The sequence below is a fragment of the Gobio gobio genome, assembly GCF_949357685.1.
Source record: "Gobio gobio genome assembly, chromosome: 22".
Taxonomy (NCBI): Eukaryota; Metazoa; Chordata; class Actinopteri; order Cypriniformes; family Gobionidae; genus Gobio; species Gobio gobio.
This window is the reverse complement of record NC_137118.1, coordinates 19511547-19528364: the sequence shown is the minus strand read 5'-3', so window position 1 is coordinate 19528364 and position 16818 is coordinate 19511547. Positions and strand designations below refer to the sequence as shown.

General features: G+C 40.8%; 1 protein-coding gene across 4 annotated transcripts in view; it reads right to left on the bottom strand.

Annotated features, from left to right (window-relative positions):
* sardh (sarcosine dehydrogenase) overlaps positions 1–16818 on the bottom strand; it is a 72806-nt gene that overhangs the window by 33951 nt on the left and 22037 nt on the right. For all 4 annotated transcript variants that reach the window (XM_079804518.1, XM_079804520.1, XM_079804521.1 and 1 more), the window contains 2 exons: positions 10597–10687; positions 5249–5390 (listed from right to left, as the gene is read on the bottom strand). In XM_079804518.1, the coding sequence (XP_079660644.1) occupies positions 5249–5390; positions 10597–10687 (233 nt within the window). The remainder of the gene's footprint in view (positions 1–5248; positions 5391–10596; positions 10688–16818) is intronic.

The window sequence follows — 16818 nt, the reverse complement described above, 5'->3', positions numbered from 1 at the left end:
TTGTCTGATGTCTTAGCCCCCCAAAAACTATAATCACCTATCTGAAAGATCGGCCCAGTATTGCTTTATGAAAGTTTATAATTTTTTACTGCTAGAATGCATGTAGTGATGCTGCCACTCGGGATTGATCACTTGTGTGTTGCCTGACTGCCAGTTTCTCCGTAGTTTGCTAAACGCAATATTTGAGTGATGTGAACACAAATTAATAATCGAGTTAAAAGAAATATCTGGTCATCCTTCATAACGCAGTCACTATTTATGTCACTTATCATCTGTAAACTCTTGTGTTACCAAGGCAACAACTGACTCTTTTGTATTACATTGCAAAGAGCTCCGTTATCGCAACACCACAGTAGAAAGCGAAACCATATCCGTACCGGCCGGCTCGGATTGTCACAAAATGGAATGGTTAAAAAAACAAAGATAACAGTTTGGCCTGATGGAAAAGCGGCTCCGCCAGTCTTATATGTTCTGTATCATTCTGTATCGTCTTAGGAAACTCGAAGGCTTGTGCGCTTTTGAACTGAAAACGAGCGCAGTTTTCTTATGTCCAAATACAGCGCAAAACAACGTTGGGAGTGAGTAATCTGTTAAATGTGCTTGCGCCTGATTTCTGTAAGATATGTGCACTTCATTGCTGTTCATACTGGTTAAATGTTACAAGACACATGTAATGGTGTAGTAGTGGTGTCCCATTTTGTAGGGGAATATTTTCACCCCTACGCCACTCTGTTTCAAGAGGCAAGGGGTAGGCATAGGGGTAGGCAAAGGGGTATAAAATAGAATTAGGCCAAAATTATGTCAAAATGCCTGTGTTGATGATTATCCACTTAAACACAGTCTGTTATGTCTTAAGTGAACTAAAACAGTTATATTGGAAAACGAAAATATCGGAGGTGTGTCAATATACCGCCCCAATATACTCTTACTATAACTGTCTTGTTGATAACCCTTTATCAATCCGACTGTCCGTAGGTGTGAATACAAAATTGCGGAAGTACAATCTGTAGTTTTCATGAAAGCCCTCAAGCTGTCAAAAGTCTGATGACGCAAAACACGGGTGACAAATAAATGTGAATTTCTCGGTCCTAACACTGACAAAGAGTACCATTTTTAATTTACATATACTATAGACACTGTAACAATACAAAAATTGCAAACTTACATTATTATCATCATTATTAAGTGACTGTTTTGTGATCCAAGTCCTGGTCCAAAATAGTTTAAGTTATAACTGGACTCCTCAACTAGTCACACAATTTGAGGTATCATTCATGTCTGTACCACAAATAGTGTGGGATAAGTTATGCATAGGGATGGGGTCCCTAACCATGTAGGTAATAGTAATGGTGATGCTTGCCTCATCAAACACCCCTAATCAAAACTGATTCTGAGCAGAAATGCCAGTTTAGGCAGAATAAAATATTTTGGATGTGGCATCCTTGCCTCATGCTTTTGTTTTCCAGCGCTCAAAATAGCCCGTCACGATTTCTCCAGCTATTCTTAAGCTCTAAAACAAAAAGAAGGAATTGGTCCACCCTCCTTCCCGGCCCCCCACACAGCACCAGATTCTCGCTTTCTATCTCCCAGGCCAGAGAAACACTGGTTGCTAGGCAATTTGCCTTCCTTCTCCAGGGTTTTTGAAGTCCATACATTATTCTACTGGAGTAAAGTATGAGCTGACAAGCTTTTCATGAGTCACACACAGCAGCTTGTCTTATCCAGCATGAAACGCTATTATTTATTGTTTTTCATAATGATAATGCTAGTGTTCTTTAATAGGCCCAGGCTAAAAATATCATTTGCAGGAATTAATTCAGCCACTGTTCCCATGCCAATGAGCCACTAGGGTACATGCTGTCCATGTTACTTAACAGAGGAATTTATAGAAGTATGTGTCAAATAGGTGGTGATAGACATTGAGAAGAAATGGAAAGCAGAAGTTTCTAGAAAAATAAACCTGACAAGGATCTACATGCCATCAAGGTTTGCACAATTGATTTCCTGAGCATATACAATCATGTGATGTCAGTAATAGAAAGCTTGTGAATTTAGGGGATGGTTGATCCAAAAATGAAAATTCTACCATCATTTATTCAACATTATGTTGGTCAAAATCTCCAGTAGAACTTAAAAGGAGGGGCAACCTGCAAAAATCACCATAAAAGTAGTTTTAAAAGAACTCTCACTCCGAGGGGGCACGGCTCGTCTTGTGATTGGTGCGCCAAGACGATGGCATCCACTACCCAGTTTGGACACAGCCTTTCCATTCTGCTGGCCTCCAAGTACACAAAGAGCCATTCTGAGGTTCTGAAGCTAAGCATGTGGTCCATGTACAAAAGCAGGGCAAGAACAGGACACAGCAAATCAAGGGCTAGGTCTGCCTCCTCTGGGGGCAGCACTTGCAAATTCACCAACTAATTCGTGGAAGGAGTGGTGGGAACTTTGGGCAAGTATCCAGCCAGGGTCTTAGGATTACATGAGAGTTGGCAGGCTCGAATTCCAGGCATGTTTCGTTGAACAAGAATGCGAGTCGGTCAAGTCAGGTCAATAATAATTTGACAATCTTTAATTTCCCCAACTAAGTAAGCCTAGGCGGGGGCGGGGGGGGGGGGGGTAGTTGGGCTGATCAAGCAGGGAAGAACACCAATCAATGAACAATGAAGAGGCTCTACTTCAAATCTTAAGCATGCCTTGTAGAGGGGGCTCTTGCTGAAGTGATTATGTCAACTACTACTGGAGGTAAGCCACTTAAGTCCTCTGTGTGGCTGCCAAATGGTGCCCCATCCCTGAGAAAGCAGGTCCTTCCTCAGGGGAATCCGCCAGGGAGGCGCTGTCGTGAGGAGCATGGTCCGAGTGGGCCAGTAAGGCGCAACCATCAAGACCTGCTCCTCGTTCTCCCTGACCTTGCACAGTGCCTGTGGGAGCAGGCTCACTGGGGGAAACGCATACTTGTGTAGGCCCCCGGGATAGCTGTGTGTCAGTGCATCTGTGCCGAGGGTTCCCTCGGTCAGGGAATAGAACAACTGTCCTGTCCAGGAGCCAGAGGCTGCTTGCCCGTCGCATACAGCCCCCCTAGCCCATGCAGGAGGCATCAGTTGAGACAACAACATGCCTGGACACTTATTCTAGAGAAAATTAAGGTCTGAACACCTGACCTCGGCTGAAAGTACGGCGACCGATTGGAGTGATTTGTGTGCGTGACTGCAGCTGCGGATACCATATGCCCCAGGAGCTTCTGAAACAGTTTCAATAGAATCGCTGTCCGAGACGAGAAAGCGAACTTTGTCGACCTCCATTTTAGCCAGGTTCAGCCAGAGATGGCACTCCTGGACCACTAGCGTGGACATCGTCTGTCCCAGGGACCGTGCAGAGAATCTTGTAGCCCAGAGGGCAAGTTCCATCGCTGTACGCAGCTCCTGCATCAACCCGGGGTCAGAATGATGTTCTGCAGCTCTTTTAGCGCCTTGGCCTAGTATACTTGCAGGAGGGCCTTGGCATGAAGGGTTGAGAGAGCCTGTCCAGCTGCTCTGTAAGCCTTGGCTGTGATTGCAGCCGAGAACTTACAGGCCTTGGATAGCAGACACGGATGTCAGGTGGCAGCTTTTTCCAGGTACTATTGCACCGCAACTGCACATTCCACTTGTGGGATCTCCGCACACCCTTTGACCGCCCCACCATCGAGGGAAGAGAGAGCGGAGGAGACAGTGGTTTCTGGCAGACTTCATGACCTCCATGTGCACTTCCAGGAAGAATGGCACTGGAGTGGGACGCTGCTGTTCAGCATGCCCCGCCCAGAGATAATCATCCAACTGTGAAGGTTCAGGAGACGGTGGAGGATTCCAATCGTTTTCATTTTTGGGTGAACTAACCCTTTAATCATTCTAGAATGAATGGGTGATTTTATAGCATACTGTGAAAATAAAATACTACTTAATTTCTTAATTTTTAAATGATAAACCATTGAGATTTTAGTTTGCTGGTTAGCCGGTTTCAGAGTTAAGTGTGGCACTTTGTTCACGCAAGCAGCTCATGATCGAAATTGTGCATCTATACCTTTACTTTTAGCGATTACATTAAGCCATATTGCATTATCGATTATATATCAATGTATTGTGCAGCCCTAATAAAAACATACATTATATGGAAAAGAACAGCCTAAACATTCTTCAATATATCATATTTTGTGTTCAACAGAAAAATAAAAAAGTCATACAGGTTTGGAACGAAATGAGAGTGAGTAAATGATGACAAAAATCACATCTTCGGGTGAACTATTCCTCTAACACACATATTGATATAAATGAAGGTTGAAAAGTTAACTTTTGAGATTAGATGAAAGACAGGTGTCTTTTTAACCAAGTTATATCAGTATTACATCCCTTTGCTAGCACTTAGCTGGATTAAGATTTCCAAGCCCGAAAGAGATGAAATATTCAAGAGGAATGTCTAATTTATAGTCATCTTAGTGAGGCTCAGTGGTCTAAATGAACGCAGAGTGTTATTATTGCTAGCTATCTATATTTCAGCAGGCTATTATTCACTAGGATGAAGCCTTCTTGTGCGGCTTCACGCCTGGAGCCTAGCCAGAACAAAGTGGTATTTTTGGAAACACTTAAACATCATCTTTTTAGCAGTAGCTTAGCAACAAGTCTTTCGAGCAGACCCACAGATGCTGGCAGCGAAACGCTGGCTAATAGATTCACACATAACACTTTTGGCTAGGTAAGTGTAAGCTAAGTTGCCATGTTGTGAAATTTCTCAAGTTAAATAATGATTTACACTTAAAGGATGACGTTTTGATATAATTAACGCAATTTGTTCTCGCCATAGGCTTCTGGAATTTTTTTTGGTCTCAATACAAGCAATTACAAACTGACAGGAAGACGGGTGTGAAAACAGGACATAAACAAAAAGAACAAGGAGGAGAGAAAAAAAAGGAAGGCACATTTATTTCACATTAGTACGTAGCTACATTATTCTCTTGATGAAGCCAATTAAGCTGACCAAATAATAAGAAATATATTTTAGTTGTTTTAGCTTATTTTAATGTTTGTTTGCTAGTTTTAAATAATTGTAAGTCATCTTGAGGTCTCTTTGGAAGTTCGAGGCCCCCTGGTTGAGAGCTACTTATCTAATGTGCATGCATATATAGGGAATCATATTTGATTATTATGAACTGCAAAACAAAGGCGTCTTGAGTCAGAGGTTGATAAGGTGATAAAGAGATGTAAGAGAAGGGCAAAACCTGGTGAAAGGGATCTTTCCTCATGTTGCGGCTGGCCAAAGGTTCGTCAAAGGGAAAAACTACCGAATAGTTTTTGGCGTATGACTCGTGACTTCGCTCTCTGATCCAGCGGTTGTTGTCGGTCAGGGAATGGTGGAACCGCCTGAGATACAGACAAAGGGAGATTAAATAAGAAACAGAGAAACATATACACATACACACACACGTCACCTTATTTTCAAGGCACAGGAGCGAATTCTAGCCGAGGCTGGACAGCGAGTTCAGAGAGTGCTGCCCGCAGTGAATGCAGCTGACCTTGATAATACCGCTCATCTGATGTCCTGAGCTTGGTGTCATGATGCTTCCACAGATTGAGCTTTGTGAATAAACAGGTATAGTGTGGCCACTGTGGTTTTTGTAATAATCCTATTGACACTAATTGGGCTGGAAATCATGAACATACAGTAGGGTGTGATTCAATAAGCTCCCTAGTTCAATAGTCAGGGCACTGATCAGGGAGTCGGCCATTTTAAAGGCTGTCTCAATCGCAAAATCCTACCAGTGCACTGAAACATTCGCTCCCTAAAAAAGTCCCACAATGCACTGTGAAAACCAGGGAGCATTGATGCGCACTATGTTTCACGCTTCACGACTTCCATTAAGGGAACAAAAATCACTTGAGCCAACTACACAAAGACACGCAATAGATTTTTTAAAAACACAAACCATTATTATATTATATTTCAGCACAAACATAAAACGCTAGGCAGGTAATAAACATAATCTAGCTAACATTTATTATTTCTTAACGGCTGAAATGTTGCACGTATATGTAACAGGCAAAGTATTTATCATTATGAATTTTAAATAACATTAAAAAATAAATGTCAGAAAGATATCAGTTCTGCTGTTCTTCATTAATACCAGTAGTGACATTGTACAATGAGGACGTCGTCATGTTGCCAGAAATAGAGTCATCAGTATCCCAATATTAGTAAGCCAGCTTCCTTACTGTCCTTACCAGTGCCCGAATTCATATACACGATATACTGATTAATTTACTGATTATTGAGACGCACCTGATTCTTATTTTATGACAACTCTTGAAATAGCTTTAGTATGTTAATGAATATGGCAATGTTACTGAATTTGGTCTTGGTGGACTACATCTGCTACACTGCTGCAGAGCAAGTATGGACTTGTTACTGCTAATAGATACACAGACACTAGACACTGATTTGAGCATGTAAGATATGCTGCTGCTGCATGAATAGACATACATAAATCCAGTAGCAGATCTAGGAAGGTTTCAGAGTAAATCTGCCAACTAGCCTACAGCAAACAGCAAACAGCGAACCATAATATTTAAATGTTGAGCAAGCAATCTCATTAGCTGCAGGAAAAGCAGAGATCAATCAGCTTGCGCCATGCGGTAATGATGTGATTGTTTGCAGACTGCATGTAAAGGACTATCAGCCTGCACCCTCTAGAGCTTTTTATTAAATTAGATATTTGGAAAAAAGCATGATCTTCATGATGTTTACTTTGGTTACTGGTTCTTGAATGCCTGAATTATTTCACTGGTGTGGAGGAATCACGTTCTAAAATGCTAAAACACATTGTTTCCTGTGTCAGAATAGTCTGATTTAGGGCTGCATGGTTTTTAGAAACAAATCGATTTGCATTTTTTTCCTAATAAAAATTGCAATTGTGATTTTAAATGCAGAAACAAAAGTTTCAGGTTTGTAGGGATGCACAATTTTTACTATAAATAATAATAATTTTGACTAAATAATAATAATAATAATTGTACTGTAAAACTATATTATTACTACTAAATAAAAATATTAAAGAAAAGTTATTTTTACAGTAAAATAAAAAAAAAAATTTTTAGGAAAATATAATAATAATAACGTTTTAATCACAAATGTAAAATTGCAATATTAATATTTATGGATTTCTTAAAGCTGTAGTCCGTGAGTTTTGTCTCTGTATCACCATCTCTGTTTGAAACCTGAAATTACAGTTATTTGTACGCGAGTTGTGCATCGGAGGCTCCTCAGCGTGGATGAATCAAATTTGTTGAGGAGTTTGTGCGGCTTGCTGTCAGTCACCGCACCGGTGTGGATACTGTACTTCAGAATCACAAATTCTACGTCTTGGAGTGCAACCTAAATAAGAATTTTCCCCGGAAAATGTCATCTGAACAATAAGTAACATGTCTGACACTTTTGGGAACAAAACATTACAATAAATCGCGCTACCAACGGTGATTAAATCTACAGATCGCTCATTTATAACATCAAACCGTGCAAATTATTACTATTGTTATACTGTGTTCTCAAATTGTTAAAGGGGTGGTAAACCACGATTTCACTATTCTAACTTTAGCTAGCGTGTAATGTTGCTGCTTGAGCATAAACAACATCTGCAAAGTTACAACGTTCAAAGTTTAAAGCAAAGGGAGATATTTGCTTTTAAAGAAATCAGTTTCTAAGAACTACAGCAAACGGCCAGTAGGCGACTACAGACATTCCTCCAGGGTTGGTGACATCAACAGGCTCAATATTTACATAAACCCCTCCTCCGAGAATATTAAATAAGGGGGGGTGAGGCCATTTTGTATCGCGGCGCTGTTGTGGTATAGTTAGGCTGGAGTGTTGTTGCCGCGATGCCAAGGAAACGCTGTTATTTTCATCCGGATTACAGGTCTGGGGTACTTGCTCTGTTCAGCCTTCCTTGGGACGGGGGTGCGTTGCAGAGCGTTTAACATACAACATGTTGCACATGTTTATGAGACAGCGGGGAACAGGCGCGCGCGGGGCTCCCTGAAGCACATCTAACAGAGGAAAACATCCACCGTCTTCGCGATTTCAATGCCGGATTTGCACAACGTCAGCTGCGTGAAAAAAACACTGCCAGTGCGTGGATGCACGACGCGCGCGCTGCACATTTCATGGAGGACAACTTCCACAAACTTCGCGAGTTCAATACAGGATATGCACAACGGCTTGTCCTGAAAGCTGGATTTACAAACAGAAGCTGTTTACGGGCCACAACCTGTAAGTCTGATTTATTTTTCATCGATGTGTTTTCCTGTAATAGGTTGTAGCAAGGAAGTAAACAGATGACAGCGCTGTTCTGCAAACCAGTCTGTTAAATGCTCATTCATACTTAACGTTATCCGACGAACACCTAACGTTACAAACACTAACGTTAAAATCTCAACAGCGAACTTGGAACTTTATGACCCAGAAGCGATTTGTTTACAAGACGCGCGTATCTCAGCTGTTGAATTCTACATTGATCTGCTTTAGGTCTCGGCGTAGTTCTCAAAATGGGGCTTAAGTGTGTATTTCATGGATTCCCGAACCCCGGATCTACGTCATATTCTCGCGCATGCGTCGTGGAGGCACACACGGAAGACAAGAACAAGTTGGATAAAGGCCTTATTTAGATTTTTTTTTGCGCACAAAAACTATTGTCGTCGCATCGTAAAATTATTGTAGAGCCACTGTGGTGAGATGGACTTTGTAACGACGTTTTAAGTGCCTTTTATGGGTCTTGTGAGTGTAAATGTACTGAATGCCAATGGAGACCTATCTGAAGCCTTTCTCAGCATCAGCTTTACACTAAAATATCTTCATTTGTGTCTGAAGATGAACGGAGGTCTGACGGGTGTCGAACGACATGAGGGTGAGTAATTAATGACAGAATTTTCATTTTTGGGTGAACTAACCCTTTAACAGCCTTAGCATTGCGTGACTGTGTATTTAGTGTGTATTAGCGTTACCTGTAGATTCCGTACAGTCTATTCTTTTGCTTTTGACCATGGGTAAATCTACAGTTGTCACTGATGATGTCATTTGGGCCTTTCTGGAATACAATCCGCCATCAAAATGATACATTTAATTACTCCAGATGCTGTGAGAAAAGGCTGTAAATGATCCATTGAAGAACATGCTCCTCACATGCGATAGCCTACTAGCCGGACTAATTCTTTATGTATACAGACGATGTATTCACCTCACAGCGGTGGAAAAGAATCGGGATAGGACTCGGGCAGAAATCATGTTCATGGATGAGATTAATAACGTTGTGTTAATACGTTAAAAAACACTCAGGACCGAGTGTTGTGGACCTGAGCAAGGCCGCAGGAGCGATTGCTAATAAGAAGTGCGGAACACATCCCTTGCGAGCAGCGGGACCTTTATTATGGCACAGTCGCCGCCGCCATTTCCGCTTTTCCGGTCATGAGTATGAGGTAACGCAGCTCTGTTTATCATATTAGATACATCTGAGTGTGTTGAAAATGATGTTATGACGTTACTCTGGGCGTTCGCTCGGTGGCAGCTATGACACTTATTGCAGACTGCTGTGAGAGTAAAGCGTTTCTGCAAAATAAAACCGGAAACCGAGGGTAATGCAGATATGACGCAATTGACAGGCGACTCCCTCACACGTCCCGGTTCCTTGGGTAAAATAGCAATTTTCTCACGATTTACAAATAGTTGGAAACATTTGGGATATTGTAAGTACTCAACTGAACAAAATACACAACACTAGCCTAGTGGTTTTTGGATATTTTACTGAAAAAAAATTACATAGTGCACCTTTAAAACAGCTTTTATTTTGGCAGAAAACCGCAGGAAGCCCTTGAAGCATCTTTATGGCTGACAACAACTGGTTTATAAGCGCTTATCATTACAAGTTTGGGAAGGTAGTTGGCGCATATTGTGTTCCCAAATTCTAAATGATCCAAACTGATGAGCTCTTCTCACATGTAAATGAACACAGTGCCGTGCTTTACTCTCAAAACATGCAACACATATATTTACTTTATTAAATTGCAGCCTTTGGAATTGGATAATTGCACTAAGCCATATCTCTTAATGTAGTCTGAATTGTGAACTAATGACTCTTATTGGTTCCTTTAGGTCCACCTAACCCCAGTTGCTCCCGACGAACTGTATGGCGCCTTGCATGGCTGACACCGCCGTCGGTGTGTGAATGAGTGTGTGAATGGGTGAATGTGAGGCAAATGTAAATCGCTTTGGATGGCCGTAGGTCTGTTAAAAGCGCTATTTAAATGCAGACCATTTACCATTAGTGAATCAGTCAAAAATGTTCACAAATCATCAGTTTGGTTTAAGAGTGAGTCATTGGTTTCAGTCATCAAACAACTGACTCAATGAATTGTTCTGAATATTTTTTAACTTGTTCTGCCACGGGGTAATTTCTTGTGTCCTGTCTGACTCAAAATGTTGAAATTCCAAATTCGTCTCCCATTGGCCGGTCAAACACATAGCCCCTCCCCAAACAGTACATAAAGTAGTACACGCAGCAGCACTTGCTCACATTAAACGTACCTGATATCGTATCCATACATGTCTTTCTCGGGACGCCCATGAATTATCCAGTGAGCCAGCTCTTTGCCGCAGCCTCCCCCTAACATCATACCTGCCAATCAAATCACAGAGCATGTGTCAATCATCATCAAGCCACATTCATAACTGTCAGTCAACTTTATCCTACTTCAATACAACTTGTGAACAACCCTAAGCACCAAGCCGCACCGTTTAACAAAGTACCTCTCTAGAAAAAATCTGACTGACAGTTGCCAATAAATTCACCATGAACGTTACCCAGAAGAGTTGTGCCGTCAGACTGAATCAATCTTTGCGAGCTCTGAGCAGACAAGAGAAGAATAATGAACAGAAGTTAGAGGAATACCAAGGAGGAATGAAGGACATTGTGAAGTGAGAGGCACATCAAGGGGGAGTGAAACGAATGGGCGACGGGATCTTAGAGTGTAAGAGCCGTACTGAGAGCCTATGGTGTCTCTAAAGGACTTTTGCTTCATTAGCTGGCTGATGACTTCATTAACAATAGCCAGCAACCACAGAGTCACTGAGTAATGGCCACCTTGAATTCCATGCCGTGTCACTGCTTTATCACTGACATACTCCGTGTCCCTCATGCCGGGCGAAGTATTTCTAGAGCTCTCATGACAAAGCAGAGAGACACTAGGCTGTGCTTACCAGGAATGCTCTAATACAGAGCTGTCTTGGGTGCCAATCATAAAGAACGTGCTTTTGCTTTAAAAAAAGTGATATGCAAAAGAATTAAAAGAAACGTTTTTTAAAAAGTTTTAACTTGTAAACCTGACATATGAAAAGATAGTCCGAAAAATATATATTTAAACGGAACAGTTTATTGAACCTTTTAGACTATATATAAATATATAAATATATATATATATATATATATATATATGCCCCCTATTGTTGCCAGAAAAGCCCTGACCCGTCAAGGCATGGACTCCACTATACCTCTGAAGGTGTGCTGTGGTATCTGGCACGAAGATGTTAGCAGCAGATCCTTTAAGTCCTGTAAGTTGTGAGGTGGGGCCTCGATGGATCGGACTTGTTTGTTCAGCACATCCCACAGATGCTCGATTGGATTGAGATCTGGGGAATTTGGAGGCCAAGTCAACACCTCAAATTCGTGTGCTCCTCAAACCATTCCTGAGCCATTTTTGCTTTGTGCCAGGGCGCATTATCCTGCTAGAGGCCACAGCCACCAGGGAATACCGTTTCCATGAAAGGGTGAACATGGTCTGCAACAATACTTAGGTAGGTGGTACGTGTCAAAGTAACATCCACATGGATGGCAGGACCCAAGGTTTCCCAGCAGAATTTACAATTTTGCACAATTTCATCTTTAAAATTTTTTTTGCATCTGTGTTTATTCGTCTGGCATTTTATAGACTCATCAAACATCAGCAATTTGACTCAGTTACTGATGGTTATTAGGTGTGTAAATTGGACGTTTTGTCACGATACGATATATAGATTCTCTTATTTTTGTCAATACCTCAAAACATTCTGCGATACGATTACGATTCTATTAGATTCAGGAGTCGATATATCGATTATGTGCCTATTTTACACAACCTCACAAATGCAACCAAAATATATAATATGAAAATTTCTCTGAAAATTGCACATCCTGTATCCCAATTGGGACATCCACAACAAAAAATACACTTCATTTTAATAAGAAAGAAAAATAAATGAGGAGCAAAATCAAGTCACACATGCCATGACAACAGTCAAGAAAGTCTTTCAGTCTTCTCTGCTAAAATGTGCAATGTGTAAGTTCTAGTGCAAATCCTCATCAAAAACAACAACAATTAGGTACTCCTGTTGTAGAAAAATACAAGAACAATATGCATCGGTGTATGAGTCTACAAATGTCCTCGATAAAGGGAGCAGCACCATGACCTTCCCTGATGACTACAGAGGCTCAACAACCATTTAGTCTTTGGTCTGTGTTTTGCTACAGCTGAACTATTGGGGCCGGGATGAGAGTTAAGCATTGCATGAGTTAGTGCTACCATGTGGATAGACTTTCCCATCTATCTTTTTCTCTCAGGACACACACACAGCAGTCCGCTTTCTTCATCAAAGCGAATCACCAGCAGTATTTCTGCAAATGTCAGGGGAGATGAGAAAGAAAACAAGGGGGAATAAAATGAAAGCGAGAAGGAGGTTGAGAGAGAAGGAAACTTCAGAGTGGTATATGAAACATGCGGATCACATCAATGTGTGTGTAGGTGCATGAAAGTACATGGTCCTGTTCCAAAACCTACAGAGCTGCCCTGCTATCTACTGCCTATATAGGCAGCTGCCTTCTAAGACCGCATCCTAAAGGCCCCGATACACTTAGTAAAATCAAAGAATGTATGCATGTGATGTAATTTCGAACAAAATCTGGCCAAAAGGAACGTCTTTTGGAGTTTGTTTCTGTAGTTTGAAACAGCTTGCCAGTGCAAACTTTCCAGGAATACTTTCCACCAGTTGTTAAACATCTCCGAAATGCCATTGGTCTATGGCAGGGGTGGGCACTTCCAGTCCTGGAGGGCCACTGTCCTGCAGAGTTTAGCTCCAACCCTAATCAAACTCACCTGCCTGTAGCCTTCTAGTAATCCTGAAAACATTAATAATCAGGTTCAGGTGTGTTTGATTAGGGTTGGAGCTAAACTCTCCAGGACAGTGGCCCACCTGGACTGGATGTGCCCACCCCTGGACCATGGCAATGATTTAATAGGTAGGCTCCGCCTTCTTTGACTTGGAAATGACTATGAATTCTCACCGCTGTCATTTTGACAATGTTTTGACAATGTTGTCGTCTGTGTGTGAAAAACGCAAAGGAAAAACTTTTCTGTTTTTAACATATCGGTGTCGAGTAATTGACAATGTACCCTTAATGTCAAAGTGAACGTATCTTAGTACCTTTTGGCTACCTTAAAATGCTGTCTAGGTAGGCAGCTCACTAGGTTTTGAAACTGAAGCATGTCTGAAATTGAATGTCTGGGTACATTAAATAGGAAATAACTTTGCGACCGTTGAAAAATTATGCTTTATATAGCATGATTTTTTCTACCATCACAACTACATCATTCATGTAATCATTGGCGCCTATTCCCAGAATACTATTCCCTTATATACTTAAATACATTATTTGAGGGGACTGTTTGTGTCTGAAACCATAGGACATCATCGAGTGCATTCGTTCAATCTCATAACGCATATCAACGAGTGTATAAAGACGATGTACACTCAACGGCTTGTTGCTAGAGGATAACCATGCACACTGAGTGTTGTGGCGAATCCAGTGTCTTGCCAGAGGAAGGAGTTTGCAGCACTCAGCGTCCGCTCATTCATTCACTCATTGAGTGCACTACATTAGTGGATTAATGTACAGTTAGGCCAAAAGTTTTGGCAGTTTCACAAAGTTTGCTGCTTCAGTGTTTGTAGATTTTCTCATGTTTCTATAGTTGTAAGTGCTTTTATTGGCAAAAACATTCAATATTTTTAAAGAGTCAATATTTACAGTGTTGAACCTTCTTCATAAACTTCTGAAACTGTTTCTAGATGAGGTGAGCAGAGCGTCAAAACAGCGGTGCGGATCACACCACAAGCACTTTTGTTTGTGGTAATATTTCAGTGGCAGTGCTATATACTATAGTAGTTTTTATCTAAAGCCAAACACGCTTCATTCAAGCCCTTTCAGCTCCGTGTACGTTCTCTTTCCCCAGACGCGCACCACATTAACAGAGCTTAATACTCAAACGCAACCCCCCGATGTCATTGTCCATCGCAATGTTTCACTGTAGACATCGTCTGATGCCAATTTGGTAGACATCGGCCAAGCCTATGGTAGCGTTCACCTTTTATTCTCCGGACAATCAATTTTTCAGATGTCCCAAACAGTCAGAAGGAGGCTTCATCAAAGAAAATAACTTGGCACCAGTCCTCTGCTGTCCAATCCTTGTACTTTCTGCAGAATTTAATTCTGTCATTGATTTGGAGGGGGGAGGGGGGTTGTTTGAGGGAGAAGAGTGGCTTCTTGCTGCCCTTCTTGACTCCAGGCTGTTGTCCAAGTGACTGTGTGTGCAGATGAACTCACACCCACCTGCTGCCAATATTAAGCAAGCAGCAGTAGAGCATTAGTTTAAAAGAGTTTCTGTTATATTTTTTGTAGGGTTACCATCATGGTGACGAGTGGAGCATGAGCTTAGTTTTGAGAACAGGTATATGTTATATCAGGTATATGTTAAATCAAAGATAACGTCAGTAGACTATGGGATGCCGCAAGGATCCGTGTTAGGCCCTCTGCTATTCTCAATATATATGCTGCCACTTGGTAATATTATAAGAAAACATGGAATTAATTTCCACTGTTATGCTGATGACACTCAATTATATATTTCATCATGACCAGATGAAAACGCTAAATTATCTAAACTGACAGCGTGTGTTGAAGATATTAAATACTGGATGACGTGTAATTTTCTGCTATTAAATTCAGATAAAACGGAGGTATTACTTATTGGTCCAAAAAACTGCCCACAAAACCTCTCACAATACAACTTTAACTTGGAAGGATGTCCTGTCACTTTATCCACAACAGTAAAAGACCTGGGTGTTATATTAGACCGCAACTTGTCTTTCGAAAATCATATTTCATATGTTACAAGAACGGCATTTTTCCACCTTAGAAACATTGCTAAGCTACGTAACATGCTATCTATTTCTGATGCAGAAAAGTTAGTTCATGCATTCATGACCTCGAGACTACATTACTGTAATGGTTTATTAGCTGATTGTCCTGCATCATCAATAAACAAGCAGTTAGTCCAAAACGCAGCTGCTAGAGTTCTTACTAGGTCAAGAAAATATGATCATATAACACCAATTTTATCATCTCTACACTGGTTACCTATTAAGTTTCGTATCAATTACAAAGTATTGCTACTGACCTATAAAGCCCTAAATGGTTTAGCTCCAGTGTATTTAACGGATCTTCTATCGCCCTACAATCCATCGCGCTCTTTAAGATCACTAAACTCGAGGCTTCTGGTCATTCCTAGGATATCTAAGTCCACTAAAGGAGGGAGGGCATTTTCACATTTAGCTCCTAAACTCTGGAATAGTCTTCCTGATATTGTTCGAGGTTCAGACTCGCTGTCCCAGTTTAAAACTAGATTAAAAGACGCATCTCTTTAGCCAAGCATTCACATTATAATTACCTTTTATACTACAGTTAAATCGGATCAAAAGCATTAATATTCTGAACAGCAGCTATGCTAATTATCTGCTTTTCTGTTGTTATCTCGGGACACTAGTCCCGAGGTAACTAGTTCGTCAGCTCCAGTTTGTATCCAGCCTCTCATGGAGACTTCAGATGCCCCAACACCTGTGATGAGACGACTCGACGCCTGTGAAGAGACGACTCAACGCCAGCGTCGTTATGGCCTAAATTAATACATGATTGATTAACTTATTCTAACATTGTTCTTTAACATTCTCTTTCTAACATTTTTCAATGTACATTTATGAAATGCACTTTCTGTAAAGCTGCTTTGAAACAATGTGTATTGTGAAAAGCGCTATACAAATAAATTTGAATTGAATTGAATGTTATTGTGTCTATTATTTTGCTGTCCTCATTCAGCAAGTGCTATACTATGCTAATGCTACCCAAGCATTGTGTAACCCATTAGCAATTTGGCATTTATTGAATTAGCTATAGTTAAAGCTAGTCAAGTTTCCACTACTAAAAAAATTAGATTACATCATATTTTTTAAGTTAAATGTATGAATTAGCTTACTCAAATATTTAAAGTTCAGACCAATTAAAATGTAAGATCACAAAATAAAAATCTGCAAGTTCTGTTTACTTGACTTTAAATTTCTTAACTTAATTTTTTATTTTGCCAACTTATTCAGGTTTTCAGTGAAAAATCAATCCGGTCTTATAATCCAATCTGAATTACACTTTTCCATGTGCTGATGATTAGTGAAATTATGTTACCTGGTAATTTTGTGCCAAAAAAAATGAAATTTGGGTTTTCCATAGAAACTTGGCTGGCCTGTACAGACCTCAACCCGATAAAACACCTTTGGAATGAATTAGAGTAGAGACTGCGAGCCAGGCCTTCTCGTCCAACATCAGTGCCTGACCTCACAAATGCGTTTCTAGAAGAATGGTCAAAAACTCCCATAAACACACTCTAAACCTTG